Raw genomic sequence first — 22,449 nt, 5'->3', positions numbered from 1 at the left:
TAAGTGTTTTAACAATAGTGCTGCATCATTAAAGTAACTCAGAGCTGAACCCATACACCACTAAATATCTGATTGCTCTGCCTCTTTTACAGTCATAGCAACCTAGCCTGTGAATCTTGATGTTGTGTTACAAAAGATTTTTCTTAATATTGGGTATGAAAGATTTTTAAAAGATACAGTGTATTTAGAAATTAATACCTCTTTAAAGGCAGCCATCTGCTTCTGGACTCTGCTCACAAATCTCCATTGAATTACAAGACTGTAAAATAAAACTGAATATTTGAAGTACAAACAATGCACATACCACGTCAAGGCTACTGCTTGCTGCAAGACAATCAGAAGCTCAACGGAACACAAAATACCAAGACCACCCTGTATTTAGAGAAACTGGAATGAGGTGAGGTATATTCCATAGACTGTCCAACTACTTACTGAATGTAGTCTCGCTTGTTCTTGTTGGTGACAACTATTTCTGATCCACCACTTTTCAGCTCATGTTGATGGGTCTAAACAAGACACACACTTTTACACAAAGTATGTGCTCAACAGAATACAAGTTTAAATATTAAGTATTTTTTAATTCACTTTAATTCTTCAAGAATCTGAAAACTATGACAGATAGCACCACTCTCTCATGCCACCAGAATAAATACCATTTTTATATTAGACATACATACATTGCAATCTGGCATCACTGAATTGTGTAACAGCTCAGTTATCTGAATCAAGTACAGTAAATCACTAAGTGTGCACAGAAGTTTTCAGTAATACTGTATATTTTTACTAACTTCACAATCTGCACTTGCAGTGAGCCAAACTTTTTCCTCAAGATTTCTTAGAAAAACACCTACAAAACAGTTACAGCATTTTTGGTGAGCAGAGCACTGACACACACATCTGCTACACAGTGGTTTAGTATTACCAGAACCTCAGTATACAGCCTGAGTTTTCAGCCTGTTACACATCTAGATTTTTATCTTCCTGTCTTGCAATCTTAATTACTTTAAGGCCATGCCCCCACAGAACCATAAAACCTACTAGTGTGCTTATATCTAGTTAATCATTGTAAACTGGGATTTCTGTGCAAGACCAGTGGTAGATCCACATTACTTAAGTCCTGCACAGATTTTCTCCACTGACATAAAAAAGTTTGTTCCATAGTTTTGCTTGTGTAACTCAAAAAAGCATGGTCACACTTGTCAAGGGAACCTACTTCTAACAGTATTTTTTAAAAATAGCTCTATTCATTTCCAGCACTTCTAGAACCATCACAAGGATGCAGCTTTCGTTAAGACTTAAGTGACAGGACATTTTAATCTGCAGAAGTATTCACCACAACAGCTGTATTCTAAAGAGGTAGCTGCTGTTTAGTCAAAAGAACAATTTATTGTGTCAAAAGCTTTGCTGAAACAGCCATTTCCCAGTCATTTCTCAAATTACAACTACTTTAGCAAAACATTAAGTTATCATGTACAAGCCACAGGAAGAAGCAGGAGTGAACAGCCCAACACAATTCTGAAGTGCATGTGTATTTATCACATTATCCTATTTTTAAGTACTGTACAGAGAAAACCACTCAGTTCCACTGTACAAATGTAAAGTAGAATAGATGAAACATCAATATACAAACCTGTCCAAATAGTTCTTCATCAACAATAAACCTGAGATCCAATTCTGTTGGATCATTTTCAAGAATCCATCTCAGAGAATTGTAATATTCACTATCCTAAAAATGAAAGTTGCATGCTTAATAAATAAGTATAGAAGACTTACTTGAAACAAACAGAGCATGTTCCACATTTATACCCAACACAACTGAATAAAGATTGAGGTCTTCATTAAACTCACTGTAAACAGAGTAACTACTTATATTTGTCTGGTTAAAAACACAGAGACAAATCACTTCCTTCAACACTGAAGACCAAAGGAATTACATTTCAGTACTTCAAAAGTGAGGCACAACTCATTGTTTTTTGCACGGTAAAATTTCAAAACAAAGGAGAAGAATTTGGTCAAAGAATAAAGTATTTTCTTTCATTCACTTTAACCAGTATCCTCAAATGCCAAGAACAATGGATAGTACCTACTCTCTCCTTTGCCAATTTCAATACCATTCCTTATCCATTAGCAGGATGGGGTATTGACCACCACAAGTTACACCCTCCCAATAAAGGAGGGTACTCTGTTTAAAGTACTATTCAAGATGGGCATGGGGTGAAGGATTAGATAAACTCTAAAATATGAGTATGTTTGGGCTACTGCTTTGATTCTCCAGTCTGCATGCAGGGACTCCTGCTGTAGTAGAACTTTTCAAACCTCTTGCAAAATATGAATCTTCTAGTTTGCTATGTGAGCTAAAAAAATCTGGAAAAAGTAGATCAAGCCTGAGAAAGTTAGATGCTGCCGTTAGTATTTGGTCACTAGTCTTTCATTCTCAAAATGATCAAACTCTGGAAATTAGCCAGAAAACGCTTTATTAGATATTAAGATATAGAATGGTCAGTTACCTTACAATGACCGTGGTTCAAGATTTGTTGTTGCCACAGGTTCCACGCTTGGTAAGCACATATCCCATGTGAATGAGATCAGATTCTTTTGAACAGAAGAGTCCAGGGAGTTGCCCGGGACCTGAGTACCTTCTGCCTTGCTGTAGGTGAGGGCATAAAGGGTGTGGCAGCTGCAACCCTCACTCATTTACACCACCAATAGGAATCCAAAAGGAGCAAGACTCCAATCAGTGGGGAAGGAGGACAAGTCATTGAATCTGGGTGGACACCGCCTCTCAAAGAACCATAGTTATTTTAAGGTAAATAATAGTTCTCTCTTATTCTCTGAAAGACTATCTATGGATTCCACTGTTGGCAAGTAACAAGCAATTGCCACAGCACTACATGGGGAAGTGGAGGCCTAATTATAGACTGTAGAACAGCCTTACCAAAACCAGCATCTGATCTGGAAGCTTGGGTGGGTGGTTTAGTAATGACCTCCCATAGCCTCTCAATGAAAGGAGAATCCCAGTGCCACAGGAAGATCTTGGTACCACATATGGTAGTAGTGCTGACGTAGACAGCAGGTAGCATATGCTGAGGAAAGGGGTCTTAGTATGGGAGTGCTTAATGCCATGACTTCCAGTGCCTACGTGGATGGCAACCTTGGTATCACTATATTTGGCACCAAGACTGTCTTCCTAGAGATTTCGGCAGCAACGAAGTTCTTGGAATAGGAAAGGACAGTTGATGTCAACTTGGATTTGCATGCCAAGGGATTGGTATGGGACTCCACCTTAAAACTTCTGGAGGATGGAGCCCTAGGAGAAGCTCTCTGTCACCAGCTCAGGAGGAGGGAGTGGGAATCAGAGCCTGCCGTGATCCTGGCAGTGGGGATAGGTACACACTCGAGACACACTACTATTCAAAAGAATCCAATTTCACATGCATGCACACCAAGAATGAAATCTGTGTACATGAACACTCAGAGAAGAAACATAGGTTAAAAAAGTTTAAAATTGAAGTCCTGAAATATCTTCAGTGCTGATATAACATAAGATGGTGATAAGATGTTTTGTACACATTGTTGTGACCTTACATTTTAGACTTCTCTGGAGTATTCTTCTCTTCTATATTGCTCAGCATAACTATAAAGGGTCTGAGAACGTAAAGCATTCAGAGGATGCAATAGTACAAAAAAAGATGGAATCCCATTAAGGGTAAAATTTTAAGGCAAGATCTTTGTTACTGTCAGAACAAAAAGATTCCAATGTGGTCTATTTATATTAACTGTATACATTACAGAAAAGAACAGTGGCACTGAATAGAATATTCTAAACAGAATACTCTAAAACAACTGTTCTAGATGGGGCCCATCAAAAATCCAGATGCTGTCACTGGAACAATATTTTCCATAATGTGGCATCTGGTTCCCAAAGATGGAACCTCAAAAGGGTGAAAATTTAATGCAAGACCTTTAGTACTATGGGAACAAAAACTGTAATAAAAGATAACACTTTGCATTTATGACATTTATTTTAAGGATCTCAGAATACTTTGTATTAATTAAGCTACCCAATATCCCGGTGTGGAAGGTATATACTGCTTTTGATAATCATACGGCAGAAAATTAGTAGTGAACTAGGAAGAAGACAGGAAACCCAACTCTTGGTCCTTTGTGATAAGACATTAAACAACATTGCTGTCCTAGAAATAATTTAAGTGAACATCACAGATGGTTTAGAGTAAAGTTTTCAAGAGAGCTTAAATGAGTTCGTAGCCTAGGACCCAGTGACTTTTTGTTGACCTCAGGCTTCTAAACCACTTCAACATCTCTGAAAATTTTACCCGTAGTATTTTGTTTTAAAAAGCAAGGAGCTAAAGATTCAAGTGTACATTTGTTTTAAATATTTAGTATTCAAAAACTTTTAGTGTAAATATTAAAATGTAACATGGATAACGGGAACAGAATTGACATACCACAGATTCCATATCTTGAAGTGTTATTGGTTTTTGAAGCATCATCTTATAAAAAGGTCGAATAAAAAAGCCTTGAAAGAGGAAAGAGTAAAGAGTATTCAAGTTAGATAAATCAAATTCAAAACACAATATTGATCTGCATACTGTATTATGAAGAATAAATACTAACCATCCAGTAGCTTGCCATGGTAAACGGCCATTCCAGCTACACGTCCTATAAACTTGAAGTATGAGAGATGATCTTCATTGCATAATCCAGAGTTTGGATTGATCTGCAGAGTGTAGTTATCCCTAAGAGGAGGAAAACACCACTTGCAAAATCTTGCATGAACAATTACCACAGCAAATGATTTGAAAGAAATCTTAGTATCTCTCATAAAAACACGTGGTTTATACAGTTACTAGTTTAATATTAAAAGCATGTTCAGTGCAGGCAACTAAATTTAGTAGGACTGAAATTCTGAAACACAAATAGAAACTATCAGTGAAGTCATGGCCCCACTGAAGCAAATGGTAAAATTATTTTAATGGGATCAGGGTTTCACCCTGTGTGTTTTGTTTGTTATCGTTAACTCCCTCTTATATTACAAAATTTGTTCAGTCATTTCTGTAAAGTGAGAATGGACACACGCATTAATTCAAGAAGAAATGCTATCGTGTTTGTTCTAAATATATAGCCAATCATGAATGTGATAAAATTATAGGAACAGAGACATTGGCTGCAAACTGACTTTTGTCTGTATAAAGACTACGAAGGTTCATTTCAGACTGTCAGCAAAATATAGGACTATGGTTTCTGGGACAGCACAATGTTCTCTTGCTGAGCCAACAGTACTATGTACCAAAAAACTTCCTTAAATGCTGCAAAAGTTATTATTTTCAGTTTATGTCAGAGATTAAACTGAAGCTACTTTCCCCAACTTGCATTTTCTTTTTTACTTACGTGGCAGAATATTCAAACAATCCATAATAGGGATTAAACATTTCTTTAGAGAGAAGGAAGAACCATTCTCTGGCCACTCCTCCATAATCTAAGCCTTTTTCACCATCAAACTCAATCCAGAGTCTTGCTTTAAGGAAATCTGCTCTCTTTACAGCTATAATTCTTCTGTAAGAATCTTCAAGGATTGTTGTACGGTGAAGTTTCATTTCAAATCTGTTTGGAATATCACTCTGAAAAGGAATAGGAAAAATAGGAGAACTGAAAAATTCAATAAGGCAAAGTCAAAAGATGACATGCATGTCACTTTATTTCAATAGTATGTTCTGTGGATATGCAACATAACATGGTTGAAAAAATGGCTATTTTCAGAAGATTTAAACAGCATGGAGAGATTTATACACCAGGTTCTACTCCCCATTAAGGAAGTCATATGTTAAAATAAATGCTTACTGTGATTGAGCATCTGCTTTGTTGTTGAAAGGATATCAAAGTGTAGAATGCTTTAATACTGTACAGTAATTACATCATATGTTTAAGATTAACCCCAAACATTTTAATTTAATCTGCAGTCATAAAGCATTTTGCTCATAGACTTTCTATTTATTTATTCCAATTTCTAGTCCACTGCCCCTAAGATCTTCCTCTCCTTTTGCATATGGCATCCAGGCGCATATTATTACATAAATAATCAAGTTTGTGGTGATTAAGACGACAAACAGTGAACATTTTATTTCATTCTTAAGGAATATGATTGTCACAAACTGATATGATTATGTTGCATGGTTGAGCTCACTATCACTTCCTATATTAGGATCATGCTGTATAAAATGCAGTCTGGGTTTACTAGACCAGGTGCACATAACAGAATGAAGTGTACCAAATGTAGAATTTCTTCAAGATGCTTTTCTGTTCAGAAAACATAAGCTTGAAACATTAGGGAAGTTATCTGTTTTTACAAGTGAAGTACATGTCTAACCTAAAATTTTCATACGGATATAAAACACATGTTCTGGTTGGCCACTCTGTATACGTTCTTTAATATTATTTGCATGTCAGCTTTTGTTCTTTCCACTCATTTTTGCTTCATGCTCATAATCCATACAATACTTTTGCTTTGAACATGTGTAAATTTTGTATTGTGGTAAATATTATGATATTTTAAGGCCAGAAAGAACTATTATGATCTAGTGTGACTTCTGCATAATAATGGTCAGAGAGCCATCCCCAATAAGTTCTGCAATCAAGCCCAAAACTTCTGTTTGAGCCACACAATATCTGCCAGAAAGATATCCAATCTTGATTGAAAATAATTAAATAGTGGAGAATCCACCATATCCCTAGGTAAGTTGCTCCAATGTTTAGTTACCCTCACAGTTAAAAATGTGCCTTCTCTCTAGTCTGAGTTGTCTAGTTGCATCTTCCAACCACTGGATATCATTATGCCTTTTTGTACTAAACAATTATCTATCATCAGAAATCTCTTCTTTATATACGTACTTGTAGACAGCGATCAAGTAACCTCTGAACTGTCTCTTGGATAAATTACGCAGTGAGAAATTTAAGAAGCTAAATCTATCAGGCATGTTTTCCACACTTTGAATAATTTTTGTAGCTCTTTTCTGAACTCCCTCCAATTTTTCAATGTTAACTATTTATTGAAACAATAAGAATTTCAAGCTACACTATATTAATCAATGATGGACTAAATATGTTCAGTCTTCATTGCTGAGTCCCTCTAAAATCTTGATCCTAGGTCCCAATATTAAATATTCAATATTTGGTTGATGATTAGGCCATACTATCTATGATCTAACCAGCTGCATTCCTAAATTGAATGATAGCAAACACCATTAAGTGATGCTGTTCCAAAGTTCTTCCAATATCTCCCCTCTGGTATAGTGCAGCATACAGAGTCACCAGCATTCAGTGTCACAAGGAGTACAGGTAACGATATCCCTAGTATGGATATCAAACCAAGTGCCCTGATGCCAGATGGCACACTGGCACCAAAATTTCTTCACATTATGTTTTTCCAGTTCTCAACAGATCACGTACAATAAGTTCAGTAATTTTCAATGCAGTCCCTAGCTTACAGCTTGTCTACGCAGTGTGGCAAAGTGCACTAGAGGGATGTGAATTCTAAAATGCACCAAAATGTTGCATTAAATGGCCCATGTCATCCCTGATGGCACAAACCAAAAGTTCCCAAGTGCACATTAACATATTTCTGTATCAACATCTCTCTAGTCCATATTGCCAAACTGTATAGATAAGCCCTTAGTCCACATTTACAAAGACAGAGCCGGTAGCGATGGGTGAGGAGGGAGATCATGACCACCAGGGAGTTGGTTATGGCTCCTTGATTCTTAGAGAAAATCTGCACTACCCTGACTTCCTGCATTAGTTATAGAAGCCTCAGGAATGCTCTTAGGTTAGTTGAGAGTCATCAGAACACAGCCTGCTCCAGCCATACTTCCTCCTTCCTCTCCCCCAGACATGCTCTTTATGCTAGTGTCAAGAGGGAGAGGTCAAGCACATTGGGTTTACGCCATCTGAAAGCTCCCGATGGGGAAAACTGTCAGCTGCCTGAATGGATTGCTTTTCAGCCCCCATATGTTGCTCTTGGAATGGAGTAAGCTTTGGAAAATCTAGCCTATTGAGTTTATATTGAAAGAGGTTTCTCACATTTTTGTAAGGTATTACTAGATCACTAACCTGCTTCTTCAACTTCTTTCTGAAGAATTCATATTTTCGTTTATAATCCCTGGAGTAAGGCACAGCCTTTGAACAAACAATTATTGAAATAAGACACTTCATTAATAAAAAAAAAAAATCAATATTTTGAAACTGAAATCCGGTCTGAAATTGTAATTTGCAATTAGTATTGCTGGCAGTTTTATCTGTCACATTAAGTATCAAAGCTAGAAAGTTAATTTCCTTTTGGAACAGAAATACATTTCTTTTAAAGAAAAGTTTAATTTTCTGAAAGTTTATGTTAGGTCAAGGATTAAATTAGTCTTATTTTGCACAACACAGCTAAATATCACACAGAGTTGATTAGTAACTTCGAAAATATTGCTTTCTCTATTGAGGAAATTCTCTGCTTTCTGCATGGACTCAATGTTTCTTCTTCATTTAAAGATTATTTCTAAGGGTAACAGATCTAGAAATAGATATTTCACTTTCAGATATGCCTTCTCAAGTCTGTTAAGTTCAAGCACTACAGACAATAGGCACTCCAGACTGAATATTTGATAATAGTGGTAAAATTTCATTTAATTTCTGTTAATATTTTTTTGCAAAAATATACAAATCTATATAAAAAGTCTTACTGGTCCAGTTATTGCTACATTCTGCAACCGAGGATCTTCCCATTGTGTTTTTTTTGTATCTGCAAGACATTTTTTAAGTTAGTGTCACCAATTTAGATCTGATTCAGTAATAAATTACATAGCAACTTACAAGGAGATACTATATTGTACATACTATGGTTTATGTAGAATATTCTTCCATCTGTGTGAGTTCTCTCTTCCCATCCTGGCTATAAGAAAAGTGATCTTTTAATACTAATTCTTATACATCCTGTTTGCAACAAATGCTAACAATTTAATCACTATAGTAAGTGAATTGCAGTATTTGTATATTATAGCAAGTTACAATCACTGAAGTCTCAGCAATGTGATTCAAAATTTGAGTGTTGGCTATATACTTTATATTAAATATATTAAAAGTGTATCATAATTTTGTTTGCACTAAATTTAGAGATAGTTTAAATATTTAAATTAGATCAGCCTCAGAATAAAAAAAAAAATTTCACTTACTGGCAAGGGGCCTAAATCTACAGGATCTAGTGATGTCTTTTTCCTCAGATGAGCTGGAATTTTCAATCTTGGATCTTCCTTTGAAAACATAATAAAACACTTGTTAACAAAGAGAAAAGGATTAATGCTACTTTAATGTTTTCCTGATTTTGTAATGACCAAGTAAGACTACCCTTACTCAGAGCTAGACAATTAATACACATTTCCCAGCCAAAGTAGAGTCACAGGGATTTTCAATCCTCCATTTGCTTATGGTCACCTTCAAGTTTCCAGGCTTATCTAAATTCTCATTTTATTAGCAACAATATTCATGAATCCAATTTAGTTTAAGAAGAGTTGAACCCAGGTTAACCATTCCACAAAATGTCTTTGGAACACCTTGATTTTCTGAGTGAAATTCTTCTGCAACCAAGAGACTACTCTTCATTTTGAATCTAGTACCTAAATCTGAATGTTTCTCTCCCACCTGAAAAGAGCCCTAACTCGCTGTCTGGGAAGGTTTGGATCTTCAAATATTTAAACTATTCACTAAGACCGGATTCACAAAGATGATCTGTACTGTATGCTGTAGTTTTAAAAATTCATGGATACCCCTACACAACCTGAATTGTATATGAGGTAAGTTCACGGTAGTAAGATTTACAGCTGTGCTTATTAGCTACTCCACACTAACTCCCCATGTGGATAGTCTTCCTGAGCAGTAAGAGTGCCTTTGTACACGTTAACTTAATGCACTTCAAAAGTGTATTAAGCTAAACCACCTGATGTTGGATCATATTAAAGAAGTTCTGTATTAAAATCACGGTTTAAATTCCAGGGTATTATTAATTAAGAGGTCTCTTGGTTTTTGGTACTGTTTCTCTCCCTCTATGTGTGAAACTTGCAAGCTGCTAACTGTGTTAGTACATTCTGAGACAGAGTCTGTTCTCAAAGCAATTCTTTGTAACAACTACTCACACAGAGAAAGAAAGAGAGAGAGACTCAAAGCAATACTCTGTACCAACAGAAACAGCAGCCAGAGACTCCCCGCTCTTTTGTTGTATTCATCTCGCTTTGTTAACAATAGTGATTGAGATAGAGGATGTATGTGGACGGATGCTTGGTGTGGATAATAACTGAATGATCAGGGAGGTGCCAGACTAAGAATCCAGTGTCCATCAGCCGAAGAAGGCATCAAGTGGAAATAATCAGAGGACCCCTGGAGGGCAGACTGGAATCCACCCAACAGCCTCAAGAATGGGAGAACCAAAGAACAAGATAACATCGGGCAGCACGGAGCCGTCAGGAATGTGCCATCTGCTGACTGATTCAGCAACAGCATGATGAAGCAATTCCCATAGACTGGCATAGGAAGAAATTCCTATAAAAATGGACTCTGGAAAGTGAGAACTTTGGAGTCTGATTCTGCAAACCAACTTCCAGGAGCATCAGATGAGCATCTGACAAGGCCCTGCTCCCTCCTCACGTCCAGGCCACGTGGCCAGTGGCTTGGCATGAGCAACTCTAAGGCTGTTAACTATGATAACAACCTTGCAGAACGTGTGTGTGAGTGTGTGTGTGAATAAATATGAGATTGAATGGAATGTTATAGCTATAACTAACTGCTTACTATGATTCTTTCTGTATTCACAATAAATGTGGCATTTTGCCTTTTCCCCTTTAATAAGATCCTGCCGGTTTTTATTTTATTGGTATAACACTGATGGCACTCTTATGGCAGGTCCCTAGGTGGACCTAATTATGCAACTCCAGCTATGTGAATAACATAGCTGGAGTCGATGTACCTTAGGCTAACTTATTGCGGTGTCTACACCAGGCTGGGTCGACGCGAGACACTCTCCCGTCAACTTAACTTATACTTCTTGTTCTGGTGAAATACCAGGATCAATGGGAAAGTGATTGGCAGTCGATTTAGCGGGTCTTCAGTAGAGCTGCTACATCGACCCCCAGTGGATCGACTGCCACAGCACTGATCCATGGCAAGTGTAGACATGCCCTTAGTGTGCAGTAAGAGTAGCTACATGGAAGCTAGTGTAGAGAGTGTGCTTTAAATTTACACCCTAGCTCACTGAGTGCTAGCTTCCCCATGTAGACAAACCTGAAGTTTACAAAGGTGTTTTCCACTAACAGCACATGCCTGCAACCACCTCCAACAGTCTTACAAAACTGCTGTAGGACAGTCATCTGCCAAAATATAGGCGTTTCACAGCTGCAAGAGAGATTCCTTTACCGATCAATTTCTTCTTAGTACAGGTGTTCACCTACATACATCAGCCTTGATTACCCAACGGAAGGATAAGAGGGGGAGCGACTGAAACTTGGTTGGGTGCAGCTGGTGGGGGAGGAAGAGGAACAGCCAGCTCCCAGCTGGGAAAAGGTATTTCCAGCAGTTCCTATTGCCATTCCTACAGCAGTTCTTTATTGTACTGTGCTTCCCCACCCCTCCTAGCAGCTGGTGCACTATGTGTTGATGCCCCATTACTCGCACCTAGCCCTGGTGGCTGGGCACATGCTCCTGCCCCTCCTTCGGGCCTGATGTCTCCACTGGGACCCACGATGGCTGGAAAGATGGGAGAGGAAAGGAGAGGAGAGTTGCTCCTACCCGCTCTGTGGCAGGCAGTCTGATCTTGTGCACTGCAGCGGGAGCCCTTCCCTCTGGGTCCCACTCTCACCTCCACCTTCTTGTGTGTGGAAACAGAGTTCTGCTCTTGATTCCATGAGATATTGTGGAGGCAAAAAACATTAGGGGGCCAGAAACATACATTAGTCTTCTCCAATATTTCCATTGCAGAGGCACTAGGCCCTTCCTGTCCCCTGATTTCGCCATCCCTGATATGTCCTACAGAGCCCTCTTACTTCCTTACTGATTCAATGAGAGAAGTTGACAGTATACCACCTCCTGCATGAGGCAGGAACATAAATACTATGAATAGGTTACTGGCACAACCACTAGTTTGACTGACACAACTAACACATTAAATCTATAATAGGATAACACTACTTCGAAAAAAGATACGTGATGCAATCCTGGCCCCAGTTAAGTCAATGGCACTTTGCCATTGACTATAATGGGGCCAGGATTTGACTTTAGGAGATTACTTTTGAATTGAAAGCAAGTTACCCATGTAGTAGTTTTGGTATTGTGATCAATAAAGAATGGTCTCCCATTTGGTGCATGTCGGACTTCCCAGCCTTTAGGGAGAAATCCTTGCTCGACTTCAGCTTGTTGATTAGAAGACTGTTGTGATGGATCACTTGATGTTTGTGGTTGACGTCCTGTAGAAGTACTTTGGACACTTGATAGTTGACTTGTTTCTATTATAGTCTGTCACATATTAGAGGAGAAAAATAAAGTTATGTACATTTTGGTCTGAACACAAAGCCAGTGCAATGTTAACAATTCATGTTAAAGCTGAAAATAGCAAGGGGCTTTTGGAGATGTGAATGGAGTGGTCCTAATTTGTTTACTGTAAAGAGACACCTTCGTATCTGGGAAAGTTAAATATAATTACTCTGAGTCCTTCCATTATTTTTGTTTTTCCGGAGAGTGTTCCGCAACCCTTTTGTTACTCAAATATAATTTGTTCAAATAAGGTTCTCCCAAATAATTCTCTCCTGTTACTAAACTCTCCATTTAATTCTCTCAATACTCAACTCAATCTGACATCATAATCAAATCATTGACTGATATGATAGATACAGGAGTATGATCTCATTGCAGGCATGTCAAAATTAGATAATGCCAGTGGAACATTTAAACCCTCAAGTGAGCATAGTGAATTCCTATCAAAATAAACTACTTTTGTTTCCCTGTTGTTCCCAGTAAGAGTCCCTCTTACTCTCACAAGAGATGCAGCACTGTCTCTGAAGCAGTATGTTTCAATACAACAATCAACACTGTAACAGAGTATTCACACTAATGAGAAATTTAAGATATACAACAATGCCTTTGCTCAGAACAGAAGGAGTGCTGAAAGTGTACTCCAAATCTAGCTCCAAATGTAAGTTTCTATTATCAGTTTACATTTAATTGCTGTAGTTGTACTGAGGCTGACTCTCCTCAAGTTGTCACGAGGGGGAGCAGTGTACTCTAAATTATTTTCGTTTCAGAGTAACAGCCGTGTTAGTCTGTCTTCGCAAAAAGAAAAGGAGTACTTGTGGCACCTTAGAGACTAACCAATTTATTTGAGCATCCGATGAAGTGAGCTGTAGCTCACGAAAGCTCATGCTCAAATAAATTGGTTAGTCTCTAAGGTGCCACAAGTACTCCTTTTCTTTTTGCTAAATTATTTTGTCATGTATCATGTTGTGTAGACTGGGACTCCCTTCCCATTGGTAGGTAAGAAAGCTATTGTCTTTCCTTGGAGATCAACATACTTCTTTCTACTGTAGTACCTGTATCTTTGATTGGTGGTGACTTTTTCATAAGACTACTACTACACATTACACAGATTTGCTCAAGCCAAGTATCAGCAAAACTGAGTGATAAGCCACTGATTAAGGTCTCAAAGTTTACTGCAGTCTTAAAGGCCTCTCACAATATTAAGATGTTTCAGGGCATGATTACCTGGCCCATTTACACATCTTGTATTGTTTAATACATGAGGTTCTATACATTAAAATGCATTTGATAAATGTGGACATTTACATAAAAAATAACCCTTGTAGTACAGTCAGATATTCAGATTCTCCACGTAAAATTTTAAGGCAATAAGAATTTCCTTAAAAACTTCTTGAAGCGGGACTAGAGGAGAATTGAGGAAAAAAACGGGTTGTCAAGGCTTCCCACTGTTAATACATATTACAATGCAACTTCTTTGAAGCAAAGGATGTCTGTTTTGTGACGCCTCATACAAATCAATGGCCTAGAAAGAGGTAGGGTGATAGGTCATCTGACACATTAAAGGATCAGAGAAATTTCAATTTGTATAATTAGAGAATAAGTTAGTGTTTGTACCCCACTCTGGTTTAAGAATTTGAAGGATCTCACTGACAGAAGAAAACTTGTCATTTACTAATTCAGAAACATCTGGATTTATATAAGGATGCGTACCAGGAGTTCTGAAAAAAGAACACTTGCAATACAGCAATAATAAAGAGGACTGGTTTAACATATGAAAAATACCAGCCCCATACCCCTCACATATAGACCACTAGTCTTTAACATGGTTTACATATTTCAGACATTTGGTTTCATCGAACTGGTCTCTAGACAAGTTCAGTAATTGTGCAGTGTATTTAAAAAGATTATTTGATATGTATAGCTATTCAATATCTTTTCATTCCAGGATATACGAATGAAACAATGGAGAGAACTCAAAAATACCTGCACAACAGGTTTTACCCAGGTAGTAGTTCTGGAATTGTGATCTATATAATATGACCTTCCTTTTTCATCTTGCCTTTCTTCCCAACCTGGAGGTAATCCAGATGAAGTAGGGAGTAACTAAAATTAAGAGGAAAAAATTACTGACTAGCAAATAGACTTCATCCATCAGATTTTCCCAAATCAGAAGTCATAAAGGGAAAGTTTTTAGTTGTTTAAATCCATATTGGATAACATGACACCAGAGAAGTCAACCACATCCTTATCTCTCAAAACAATTTGAGTGATGGAAAATATGTTTTAAAAAAATTCTCTTTTGGTTTGGCTGTTTTAGCCTAGAATTTATGGCTGTTAAGTTACTATGAAGCTGCAAAGGCATATGGGAGCACAATGCAAAAATGCTAGAATTGTACTGTTGATAAAGCAAGATGATTTACCTTAAAAAAAAAAAAAGTCTCACATCTACATGTTAAAATTCTTCCCTCCTCCAGGCTACAACCATATATTAAATCATCATTAAACTAAAAATGTGAACTTGGAAGATGAAAGCCTTCTGGTGGGACTCAAATCTTGCAAGACCCACAAACTGATTTTGTTAGGATAGCTACCAGAAGCTGAAGGCTAAATCTCACCTGCATTTCAATACTTTACCCATGGTAAAAAAAGTTTCACAACAAGTGAATTTTCAGATTCCTATGCTCTACAAAATGATGTTTTGGAATATAACCTACCACAGGAAGTGCAGGCTGTTCCTCAACTCTGTATGTTTGCAGGCTACCTCTTCTGCTGGAATCGTTCTGGAAAGTATGAAAGAGAACTGTAAATCACTTATGATTGTTGCTTTTTTGATGCTACCAAGCAATGCAATGATAATGCAACAAAGAAAATATTCAGTTTTCATTCAAGCTGCCTCATTGTTTTTTTCAGCAAAATAATATTTAAAATGAAAATTTGAAAAATATTGTAAGAGGTATTAACCATCTACTCATGGAGTCTATGACAACTTGTACTTCTGTTTAGAACCTAGTCAAGCTAATGCCAGTTGCAACAGACTATGAATTGATATATAGGTATTAAGATACTAGAATTGTTACCACTCAGTCACATTAAGTATTTAAATTTATAAAATACAGCTGAGCCTGAGGACACAGCTATTACAGAATTACTACTGTGTCCTGTAACTAGACTCATGCTTTTGACATGGTAAATTTTGAGATCCCTAACAGCAGACAACTATTAGGTAGAGGAGTACACCTACTAAGGAGGCAACGTGCACGTCATCTAGCTTCTGAGTAAGGTGATGGAATTCCAACAGCAATGTTAACTCTGGACCTTACTCAAGCATGTCATATTATTAGTATATATACTACAGCTGCTGAAATTGAGCAGGCTTTGTTTCAACTCCCTTCAAAAGCTAAAGGGCCAAAATCCACTTGCTATAGATGTAAGATCTTAGCTACAGTTTCTGCTAAGAACTTTTCATATAGGCCTGGAGTCCACAGCATAGCCTGGGCCATGGGAGCTGGCTAACAGAGAACAATACATGGCTATGAGAAAGCTGGGGTAAAACAGATAACCTTGTGTGTTTCAAGTCAGTGAGTGGAGTCAGCATAACTCCAGATGTAACTGGGCATCCTTATCACAAGTTATAGACATATGAAGCGCTGACAAAAGGCCTCACAGTTACTCCCTAATGCAGGGAGGAAATAGTGGTACAATACCCCTCAGATCCCAGACAGAGTTCGGGGAGAGGCCTAATATGATTGACATGAGTTATAACATCCTCCCCTCACAGATGTATGCCAATCCAAGCCCACAGAAAAGCACGGGTAAACTTACAAACAATTGTTATTGTTAAGTACTAATTACTGCTTTTTTGCTTTAAATCTCCAGGGAAGTACCTGTTGGTCAACCGGGAGAGCTGCTTCCTAATTTTGGGGTCCAGGGAAATGAGATTTTAACCCATACACTTTAATAGACATAGTTTGGGGATAATTACCTGTGGGTCAGCAATATGTTAATTTGGTCCTTGGATGGAAGCATTATGTAATCTTTTAGACCATTGGCTTATTGTGCTTATCTTGTCTTGCTGCTAGAACCTATCCAGGGGTTTGGGAAAACCCATCCCTGTTGCTTCTCTCCGCCCAGTGAGCACCATATATAATCTATTGTAACTAACTGTTTTGCAGTGTCTCTGAGCCTGATAAGCAAGGGGACACTCCACCAGCGCTGTGTGTAAAACTCCTGTGCTTGACTCTACACGGTTCCATTTTGGTCCTTCAGAGGCTAACAGCTGCGAAAGGATGGATCTTCCTTATTCTGGACACTGTATAGGAAGAGTGAGGCTCTACTGCTATACCTCTTCTTTGGGAGGGAGGGGCACACAGGATACCTTCTGCACCTCACCTTTCCCTAGAAATAACTTTACCATCTGCCTCTTTTCCTGTTCAGACTTCCAAAGCAGCCACAGTATGAAGTGACAGTTTCACTGCTGTCCACGGGATTCTGAACTTCAGAAATTAAGGGCTTGTCTACATGGTGGGGTAAAGCGTACTATGGGGGTGTGATTTCTAAAGCACACTATTATGTTGCGAATTAATTGGTCCGCGTAACCCCGCTGGTGGCTCACTAAATATTTAAAGTATGTTAAATCACATCAGCAGGATGTAATACAGACCTATTAATGCACAACACATTAGTGAACTTTAAAAATCACACCACTTAGTGTGTGATACCCCACTGTGTAGACAAACCCTAAGTTGAGTACAGTCTTATCAAGTAAAGCAAAGAGCAGCAGCACTGGAAATGCCCGCATCTTCACAATCAGAAGGGCTAGAGATGTAAGTGAAAAAACTCCAAAACCCAAAAGTTCTGATGGCTTAGCATACCTTACCTCCCTGGGTAAGCTTCTTTCAATGGTATGGTTTTTTTTCAAAATGCATCAGATTACAACAAAGTTGTCTCCAATCCCTTGATTTAACGGTCTTGGTAACGTAAATTATTTCTCTCAAGTTTACCCCACACGAGAGGACAATGATATGGTATTGATATTTCCTCAAAAATGTACTGCTGTAAATTTAAGTACAGTTCTAGAAGTGTTCTTCTGTAGTACTTTTTGGTGGTATTCTAGACAGCATGATAGCTAGAACACAAGCTAGATTTGCGAACTCAAGTAATTCAATGCAGATGCTACTTTAGGTCTCATGGAAAAAGTCTTGTTTTACAAAAACGAAGTGGGGAAAAATGAAAAAAAAATATTTTATTTGGCGAGTAGGTCTAGTATACCAAGATTATCCTTAAGCCTCTGCATGAACTGAAGTAAAATGACGGATGCTCTTGGTTTGAAATATTGATTTTAGCTCTGACAACATAAAATAAAAAAATCTAAAGCTAATTAGGACTGGTGTTCCCCTTAATTTAAGAGTTTCTCAGTACAGTAACTACAAAGTGATATTACATAATATTTGCTGTAAGAAATTTGGGTTAGAATTAGCTTTTGGGAAAATAATTTGCAGATTCACTATTCATGTTAAAACAATTGGAAAAATGTGTGCTCTCTCACACTGCAGGAAGTTGGTTGGCCAGTGGCTGAACTCCCAGAGATAGTAAGTCTGGTATTCAATTCTTCTGCAAGGCGAGACTGCATATCAGAGCTGCTCTGTGGCGGTAGTGTTGGAAGATTCTGATTGCTGTACACAGTGGCCTCATCTTCAGTTATAACTTCCCAGCTCTTTTTTTCAGAAAAAGAAGAAAAAAAAAGTATATTTAGGTTACAAAACCTCAGATCAAGCTTTTTGACTACAGGAAAACATTGATTTGTATCTTAAACCCATACAATTTTTACCTCAGGAGAATCTCTATTGTCTATATTTTCTGTTTCCTCTGATATCTGTCGCCGATGGGTGAATGCATGCTGTGCCTCCAAACGAATATTACCATTGTCAACATCAGCTAGATTGTCCCTGCACAAAAGCAAGCAACAGTAAAATAGTCATCTGTATCTTCCAACAGTAAAGTTCGTAACAGACCAGACTAGCAACAAAAACATTGCTTATGGCCACTTTTGCCAATAGGAGTAGCAGCCAGAAGCTACAAAATGAACTTAAGTTCAGTAGAAAGCAGAAGACTAGAGAAAAACAGGGAGCAGGAAGTAGGAGTCAAACAAAGCAACTGAACAGGTAATATACTTTAATAGTTCATGTGCTGGAAGGAGAGATCATTCAAACTACATGAGAAGGATTTCAGGTGGCCACTACTGGTAAGGAGGAAGCAGTCTTTGAGGCATCAAAGGAATTTCTTCTCCATACACAGTCATTATTAGTCTCTGCTGAGACTACAAGTAGCTTCCATTATGCAGGAAACATACATTGTGAATATTTGTCACTTTGGAAAATGGACTGAGTACCGTGTGAGCTGAATTGCTCACCAGCCAAGGTGTAATAGCTTTTTTAGTCATTATAGTAGGTCTACACTTTAAATAAAACGTGTTAAGTTGGGTTAGCTAACTTGCAGTAGTTAACTGACTGAAATAGCAGTAAACTAACATAGTTTAGCTAATCAGACTTAAGAACACTTTTTATTTGAATTGTAGACATACAGAAAAAATTAAAATGAAGATCTCCATTACTAATTCTTGAGCTATTCATTCCCTGACTTGCATTATTATACAGAATGACAAAAGTGAATTGCCAGTCGCAGTAAAGTATACTTTGAATCTTAGAAGTCAGAAGACATACTGAGCAGTTGGTCTTTTCCATTGTGTTCTTCTAGATTCATGGTTGACAAAGTAGGTTCTACCCAGGATATCTTGTCTTTCTTCCCAGCCTGGAGGTAGAGGAGGAGATTCTTGTTGCTGCTGTTGCGGCTGGCAAGCAGCATCCGGTTGGTCCAATATAATCCACCCAGGCTATGAGACACAAGACTAATAACTAAGTAAAGATAGGTTTCAGAGTAACAGCCGTGTTAGTCTGTATTCGCAAAAAGAAAAGGAGTACTTGTGGCACCTTAGAGACTAACCAATTTATTAGAGCATAAGCTTTCGTGAGCTACAGCTCACTTCATCAGATGCATATCGTGGAAACTGCAGCAGACTTTATATATACACAGAGAATATGAACCAATACCTCCTCCCACCCCACTGTCCTGCTGGTAATAGCTTATCTAAAGTGATCATCAGGTGGGCCATTTCCAGTAAAGATACTTAACATTCATCAGTGTTAAACCTGTAAAAGGAGATGTGTCCCAGTTTAACAAGCCACTGTCCTCTTATTCAAGACCTTATCAAAAATGCACATCTTCTGTGATAATTATGGAAAAATAAAGTATTAAGCTATCTTCACTCCTGGATTTTAAGTGAATCCTTTAGACATTTTATATTATGAAGTCTTCAGGACATGAACTGATTTTAGGTATTTTAAAATGACAATCAGCACTAACAAAATGTTAAGTGAGATGTTATAGTGGAACTGGACCTGTACATCTCCTTACAAATCTCACACCATTTAGTTTTTCCCTATGAAGTCCTTGATAATGCATTTTATTAGTTGTTCTTCCAGTGTCAGCATGTACATACCATGGGCCTAGCCACTTTAGAATTTATTGCCACGAACTATATTTAGACCTGTATGGATACAGAGAAGTGGAGGAGCAGTATCTGTTTTTATTATTTGTATTATTGTAGCACCTTAAGCTTAATACTACTTAAGCTTAATATATAGGAATTTGTTATTTTCTGGTTTGGGAATAGGAAAGATACTCAATGGATATTAAAATTAAGGAGTCTTATATGCAAGGTTCCAGTCCATAAATTTGCAGTAGGTGTATCTGCTTAATTTATGGGTTTTATAACAGAAACCATTTTAATTATACCTGCAGAAGTGGTGCTGTTGAAATAGCTGTTTAAGGTGTTGGGGAAAAGATCTTTACATCTAAATTGGATGTAATTACTTACAATTAGAAAACAAAATAGCTAAAATAAAAAATTTCTCTTCCACTAGATAAATTTCAAGTTTTTGTAACAGAGCAGATCATCATCATGATGACTAGTTAACAATATTACATAGGAAGATGGAAATACTGGAAAGTGTTTATTCCCAAGCACTTATGGCCACTAAAGCTAGAGGTCAGCAAATAGTTTTGCTTGTATTTTGTTGACTTAGATTTTTACAACTGCTGTCTGTTTCCTGCGGAATTACAGCTATATAAAGGCGAGAAGTAATTCTTAAAAAATGATGGGAATGCTTTGACATCACAATTACACAAGAGACAGTACAGGAATTTTGGATCTCCTTCTGATGCCAAACTAACCGATTTATCAAATTTCTAAAAGGTTGCTCGCAGCAGCATCATTTTTAAAAGATATTTTTATGCCTACAACCTTTATTAGGTAGAGTTACAAGAACAAGTCAGACTATATGCTCTTCAGCACCAAACACTTTTCTCACCTCCAGGTCTTCCACCTGTTCTGTGTTTTCTTCTTCAGATCCACTGTTTTTAGGCAAGTATGTCATTTTTAATCTTAGGTGACCTTTAACTCTTGACTTGTGACTGCAGAAGAGAAAAAATTGTTATTGTGCAATGATATTAAATAAAATCATTAGCCATTTTGTCACACTTGTGAAAGATACCAGATTATTTTGGTAACTTTCGGTCAGACCACGAATCCTATGTAGAAGAAGCATGTGATTTGGTTTTAACGGTGTGAAAAAAATCTATACATTTTTGGCTATATAAAAGCAATGGTAATTGAAATCTACTGTGACAGTTGCAATTGGGCTTTATACTTTATCTTGAAAGTAGAAGGCTTTGAAATACTCTTGGAATTTTGTAACACAAGAAAAGCTACTCAGAAGACCCAAATATTTAATTAGGAAGCCTACTTAGTTCTGTTATCAAAAAATCTCTACAGGGTGGATGTGTGAATACATCAGGTTTAGCTGATGATAATCCTGAAAAAGTGTAAGTTTCTTGGGGTGAGGATCAGTAGTGCAACCAGAATAATCAGTTACCAGATTTTCAAAGATAAATAGGAATTTACCATTTATATAATGAGTACTGACAATACAATGCCAGCTCTCTCACTAAAGTATGTGAGAAAGATTCTTTTGTGAAAATGGAGTTGAAACAGTTTTATTACTTCAAGTATTATGGTGAAATAATGATACTGAAAATTTACAATTATACACACAAGTTTAATCTGAAGTGCCAAGAAACTTACAAACTTCTTTTTCAAAATAATAACTAATTAGCGACAATTACACAGTGGTAGTGAAGATTTTTTTGCCCCCCCCCCTTTTTTTTTTTTGAGTAGTGAACTGAAAAGATATCATTTTGCTCTCATGAAAGTTTCCATAATGTGCAATACAAACTGATAAAAAAACAACAGGAATAATAATGCAACCATTAACATTATCGATAGCCAGTATTTGAACTACTGTTCAGCGTAGACGTCACTGAAAAAGCTGTATTTAGAGGAACTTTCAGTCCTGTATGCCTAGTTTTCTCCTCAAAACCTTAAATTACCTTTTAGTATTTAGCGCTATGCTGCAATAATACTAGGAATGTGAAAATAACTTTTTTCATACCAATTTTATCCTTTTGCTTTTTAAAGAGAATCAGCTACCCTGGTTTATTGATTGTTGAGGTCAATTTGAGCACAGTTCTGAAAGTGGCGTTAGTTAATTTGCCTATTGACTGGCTGGCTTTACAGCATGCCTGGATCTGTGGCACTGCCTTTCCATTGCAGAGCACTGTTACACTCATGTCTTGGAGACAGTATTGAGGTAGATTTGTGAACAATAGCAGCATTTGAAGTACAGCAAGCGTGGATTTTTCATAGGTTTGCAGAAAAGAAAAATGTGTGTGTCTTTCCTAACTCTGGAAGGGAAGTAACTT

General features: G+C 37.4%; 1 protein-coding gene across 2 annotated transcripts in view; it reads right to left on the bottom strand.

Moving 5' to 3' along the window:
* Positions 1 to 22,449, bottom strand: part of NEDD4 (NEDD4 E3 ubiquitin protein ligase) — a 128,414-nt gene that overhangs the window by 5,190 nt on the left and 100,775 nt on the right. For both annotated transcript variants that reach the window (XM_073303793.1, XM_073303794.1), the window contains 17 exons: positions 21,000 to 21,102; positions 19,293 to 19,462; positions 18,401 to 18,518; positions 18,119 to 18,286; positions 15,288 to 15,353; positions 14,557 to 14,676; positions 12,352 to 12,555; positions 9,231 to 9,308; positions 8,896 to 8,950; positions 8,742 to 8,800; positions 8,125 to 8,190; positions 5,410 to 5,639; positions 4,636 to 4,757; positions 4,467 to 4,537; positions 1,631 to 1,726; positions 433 to 506; positions 199 to 259 (listed from right to left, as the gene is read on the bottom strand). In XM_073303793.1, coding sequence (XP_073159894.1) covers positions 199 to 259; positions 433 to 506; positions 1,631 to 1,726; positions 4,467 to 4,537; positions 4,636 to 4,757; positions 5,410 to 5,639; positions 8,125 to 8,190; positions 8,742 to 8,800; positions 8,896 to 8,950; positions 9,231 to 9,308; positions 12,352 to 12,555; positions 14,557 to 14,676; positions 15,288 to 15,353; positions 18,119 to 18,286; positions 18,401 to 18,518; positions 19,293 to 19,462; positions 21,000 to 21,102 — 1,861 coding nt within the window. The remainder of the gene's footprint in view (positions 1 to 198; positions 260 to 432; positions 507 to 1,630; positions 1,727 to 4,466; positions 4,538 to 4,635; positions 4,758 to 5,409; positions 5,640 to 8,124; positions 8,191 to 8,741; positions 8,801 to 8,895; positions 8,951 to 9,230; positions 9,309 to 12,351; positions 12,556 to 14,556; positions 14,677 to 15,287; positions 15,354 to 18,118; positions 18,287 to 18,400; positions 18,519 to 19,292; positions 19,463 to 20,999; positions 21,103 to 22,449) is intronic.

This window comes from Lepidochelys kempii, chromosome 10 (genome assembly GCF_965140265.1).
Source record: "Lepidochelys kempii isolate rLepKem1 chromosome 10, rLepKem1.hap2, whole genome shotgun sequence".
Lineage (NCBI taxonomy): Eukaryota > Metazoa > Chordata > Testudines > Cheloniidae > Lepidochelys > Lepidochelys kempii.
This window is presented reverse-complemented; position numbering and strand designations above follow the sequence as displayed.